The sequence below is a fragment of the Gavialis gangeticus genome, unplaced genomic scaffold (genome assembly GCF_001723915.1).
Source record: "Gavialis gangeticus isolate Ggan-Ray unplaced genomic scaffold, GavGan_comp1, whole genome shotgun sequence".
NCBI classification, from domain to species: Eukaryota; Metazoa; Chordata; order Crocodylia; family Gavialidae; genus Gavialis; species Gavialis gangeticus.
Genome location: NW_017728981.1, coordinates 27,379 through 32,202, shown reverse-complemented (window position 1 = coordinate 32,202; position 4,824 = coordinate 27,379). Strand labels below are relative to the sequence as shown.

At 58.6% G+C, this 4,824-nt stretch overlaps 1 protein-coding gene across 1 annotated transcript in view; it reads right to left on the bottom strand.

The window, feature by feature from the left end:
- The window catches only part of FIGNL2 (fidgetin like 2), an 8,307-nt gene extending 7,180 nt beyond the window's left edge, over positions 1–1,127 (bottom strand). The window contains exon 1 of the mRNA XM_019511085.1: positions 189–1,127. Within this exon, the coding sequence (XP_019366630.1) occupies positions 189–978 (790 nt within the window). The 5' untranslated portion in view covers positions 979–1,127. The remainder of the gene's footprint in view (positions 1–188) is intronic.
- Positions 1,128–4,824: the final 3,697 nt, after the last annotated feature.

Sequence of the window (4,824 nt, the reverse complement as noted above, 5' to 3'; positions counted from 1 at the left end):
ACAGCTGTTTCCAAGGAAGGAACAGAGGGACATTACCAGATGACCTGTTGATTAGCTCCAAAAAGCCCTAAGCGGACACTGTTCTGTCTGTCTGTGCCAGTGAAATTGGAGACACACACATGCCGACACCTTTCAGCATTAGTTAGCATACCACATGCCTAAGGTCCGTGGGGCTGGGGTCTATGCTGTGGGAGCAGCAATGCCCGAGGGCAGGTACGAGGCGGAGGGGTGTGGGGGGTGGATGCCCCCGTAGCCGGGCTGAGGCGCGTAGCTGCCCGAGGCATAGTTGTACATGGGGCCGGAGGAGCTGTAGCTGGAGACCAGTGCCGCAGGGGGGTGCGCGGGCTGCAGGAGTCCGGAGCTGTGCAGGCTGGAGGGGTGCGGGGGGGGAAGTGCTGTGGTGGGCTGGCTGCAGTAGCCCGATGGCAAGTAGGCACTGCTGTAGCCTGAGCTAAACTCCTGAGATGACCCGAGGCCACTGGACGTAGTGGCCCCGCCACACGAGTTACTGGGATAAATGGGGTCAGACAGGTTCCCAGGGACGACAGGGGAACTGCCGAGCCCCACGGGCCCATTCCCGGGGGTGACCGCTGCAGGAACGACCCCCTTCGAGCCGGGCAGTCCATCGTGCATGGGGTTCAAGGGGTAAGCGCTGTCTGAGCCGTGCGACATGGGCCACGGCTCCACCTCTCCTTTCTGCCCGTTGATGGGCCCGAAGGCTCCATCCCCGTAGCTGTTCAGCACCGGCCTCTCGTAGGGCGAGTCCAGCACCCCCGAGTACTTCTCCGCATACCTCTTGAGGAGGTTGGACGCCGTCAGCGCAGAGATGTCGTCATTGGCCCAGGCATAGTTGAACCGCTGCCGGCTGCTGTGGTAGAGGTCCGACTTGTGGGCTGGTGAGGAGGTCGTGGAGGAGACATCCAGGTGCTGCTCCGGCCACTGGTTCAGGGACTGGGCATGCTCTGGTGTCCAGTGCATCTTCAACAGAGCTGCGAGCACAGAGAGAGGCAGATGTGGTTAGGCAGTGCCCTGCAGGAGAGAGGGCCTCAGAGCCTGCTCCCTGCACGGCTATTCCCTCCCTCGTACAGCCAGCGCCCAGGGTTGCCCCTAGGCTGCCAGAACCCACCCATCCCCTCTGCCCCGCAACACGAGAGCATCTCTGGTCAGCCCTGCCCAGAGCCAAGCACCCGAGCACTTCCCTGGACTCAAAAGGGACCTTTCAGCCTGTGACTGGTCCTGAAGCAGCTGACTGAGCCCCCCCAGGATAGAACCAGCGCATGCGGCCTGCGGCCTGCAGCGGGGCTGAGCATTTGCAGCCCCCCACGCTCCAGCAGCCCCTTCCGCCCCAGGCCCCCGGTGCCCCTGCAGCGCAGGGTGGACACCGTCATTGCGGCCGAGGGGTGGGAGAGGAGACTCCCAGGAGGAAACCTGAGCTGGACAAATCTCAGGACAGAATGGGGCAGCGCAAGCATTACTGGGGCAAGGCGGAGTCCTGCATTACCGACGGCTGGCGCAAGGCGAAGTCTCTTGCTAAGCCAAAACCGACTTCAAGAGAAATGACGTTTAAACAACGCAGGGAAAAAGGTCCCCTGGTCGGAACCATGACTTGGTTGTCCAAAGGCCGGGATGAGCCCCTGCTTGCCACAAGGATGCCGCAGTCAGTGGTCTTCGCTAGCGGATCTGACTGACAGGAGATCAAGGAGATCCCATGCACCACGCAGCATCAGGATGGAGTATAGGGTTGCTAACCCCGAACCTATTCCGGGAGTTTTCATCCCATGACGTAACAAGATTACTGACCGATCTACTGTACTCTGAACAATACTGCAAAATCTCACGCTGTAATACGCATCCTGTTTTTATCTCCTGGGTGACTCGCAGCAGTCTCCTGGAGATTTATATCGAATTCCTGGAGGCTCCAGGGCAATCCTGGAGGGTTGGCCACCCTGACTTGGGTGCGTCTACATGAGACGCTAACTGCACCGTACCTTAATTGTACTGCGCGGTAGCGTGCCGGGCAAAACCCGTGCTAATGTGCTACTGTGCAGTTAGCGTTACTGAAAAGCCATGTGCCAGCTCTACTGCACATCGATTTAGTACTTGGCCATGCAAGTGCTAAACTTAATGCACAGTAACTACGGCGCATTAATGAATGTGTGGACGTGCCCACCGATGAGGAACCAGCCGTTTCCAGTAGGCTGCCGTGGTGGCCCTGTGCCCCTCACCGGACCTGCGATGCGCTGCGCAGAACCCAGAATCAGCATGGTATCGTTTTTCCTCCCAAGCTACGTTTCAGCTAACGATTTTGAAGCACATGGACAAAACCCTTTTGTCAAAGCAGGAGGAATTACATATGGGGAGAGACTAATGGGACCCACTGACCGGCTTTAAACGCAAGCCCACGGGCACCAGAAGCAGAGCTCGAGCCATCTTGCTACATCACCGATGCAAAAGTTCTCGCGAAACGGCAGGTCTCGGGACTCGACCAGAAACCCTCTCCGTACAAGCGCCAGCTTATCGCGTTTCCCACGCGCCGCTCACCATTAGCGCCCACGTCCGGATGCACCTTGGGGCTGTGGGGGCGCTTGGGGTTCCCGGCCGTGCCTGGGCCCGCACTGAACAAAGAGCCAAGCCCTGCCCCGAGGAGTTACGGCCAAGCATGCCGGGATCATGCCTGGCACCCGGTGGCGAAACGTGCAGCTCATTAGACTTGCTAAACAGCTGCGTAAAAGAGAAAGGTTTCATCAGGACACAAGAGGGAACGACACTGCAAAGCGCATTGAGGTTGACCGCTGAGACGCATTCAACATGAGAGCTGGGGGGTTAAAAAGAAAACTGTTCCTTGCTATCAGGGGAGGCTGCAACCAAGATGAAAGACCCTTGTGCTGGGCAGAGACAGCCCTGGTGCCAAAGAGCACATGGTGTCACAGAGCAAGGCGAGACCAGGGGCAGAGAGAAGCGACTGTCCAAGGTTGCGGGTAGCGCAGAGCTGGCCTCCAGTCTTCTGTGCCCAAACCCGGCCCTTGTCACTTGACCACGAGAAACAGCCAGCTCTGGCTTTTTAGGGCTCCAGCTTTGTGGACGAGGCAGCAGGCAGGCCCCTGCAAACACCAGACATGCAGCAGGATCCTAAGGCTACTCAGCGCCATTTCTAACCTGCCCAACTTTGCCAGGGCTGCGTGCACGACCCAGCACGTCGTGCTCCGCAGCTCAGCCCAAGCTCATCTCTTTTTCCTGTTTCTTTTCCTTTCAAAAGGAAGCACCAGACCAAACCCAAGGGAAAAGGCCTTTGGCTCCCCACCATTACATTTTCTGCTCAGGAACAAGGCCAAGCGCAGAGTGAACCACATCCTGCTACTGATTTTTGACTCTAGTAAGAGCCCTGGAGCCAGCCCTGAGCGGGGAGCCGGCCCATATCGTGAGTGAAGCCACAACCCTACACGAGAGGGCAAGTACTGGCTTTGCGGGGTATTTATACGTGGCTTTAGGCAGAGAAGACAGGACGCTGCTCTATAGACAGCTCCACGAAAGGCTCTGGAAGATCAGGATGTCAAAGCGGAGCGAGCCCCACGCCAGGGCAGGACGAGCCGTCACGCTGCACCTTGGGCACAGGGCCCCAGTCCGTGTCTCATCTTCCACCGAGGTGGCAGGGCACAGGGGCTACCATCAGGCAAGGGCTCTGGGCCGGGGATCCGGCATGGCTGGAGAGGAGCAAAGCACCTGAACATCCATCGCCGTGCCCTGCACACCTCAGGGCTCTGGCTTCCCAAGTCCGAGCCTTTGAGCGGCTCTGGCCCCAAAGGCCGAGCACCTGCAGCTGCAGGCTTGGCACTGGCCAGCGGTCGTGTCGCTGCCCGGTCCTCCAGCTCCGCTGACTTCGGCAGAGCCGTGCCGATTTCCACCAGCCTGGCGCCGCCTCGCCCGGTACGTCGGAGCTGAGCTGGGTGGTCTCCAACTGCGTGGGCACGGTCGCACAGCCTAACGTGCAGCTTACCCAGAAGCACAGGCACAGATCCAGATCCCCCGGTGCTGGCTCCTACCGGTGTGACCTGTGCAACTCGGGCCCCCCGGTTCTTCCATGGACGGGGCGGTCGCCGGAGCCGAGCCGCGGGGCGGCAACGCGCAGGAAGGGTTGCACACAATGAAGCAATCAAGGGCAGCGCCGGAGGAACGCTAACGGCCCATCAGCCCTCTCCCCACTCCAGTAATTTAATTGCGCCGTTCTCCTCCTCCCGAGCTAATGAACAAAGACATATCGGGAGCTGCGCTGAGGGCAAAGCAAATTCCAAAATTTCAAGGCGGCCCAGGGAACGGGCCTGTGGAATGTGATCATGTTACACACGCAGGCGCGCGCGCACAGAGCGCACGCTCGCGAGCAGCACGGTGCCCTCTGGCTAAGATCCCAGGATAAGTGCAAGCCTTTACCAGCATCCCCGGCCGTCCCCGTAGACCCATTGTTGTCCGTGCGTGTACGTTCTCACCACCCCCTCCCCCTTCCCTCATTCACAAAGGCCTCTGGGGATTGCTAAAGTGGGGGCTGGGAGGGGACCTCGCACACCATTCACTCCCCTCTCAGCCTTTAAGCCACTTTGTGGCCACAGCACAATTAGATTACTTAATGCTTTAATTGACTTATATGGCATTTGTGCTTCCACTCTGGATATCAAACTTACACAAGAGGATTTAAATGGGAGCTTTGCGTGGCTTTATCCAACATCCTCCCTGCATTTACTTGCCATTATTAAAGCGCCACCAATAGGTAAACGCTCAGACGGAGACGGCAGAGAGCCTGCGGGAAGAGGGCCCTTTTTTTTTTTTTTTTTT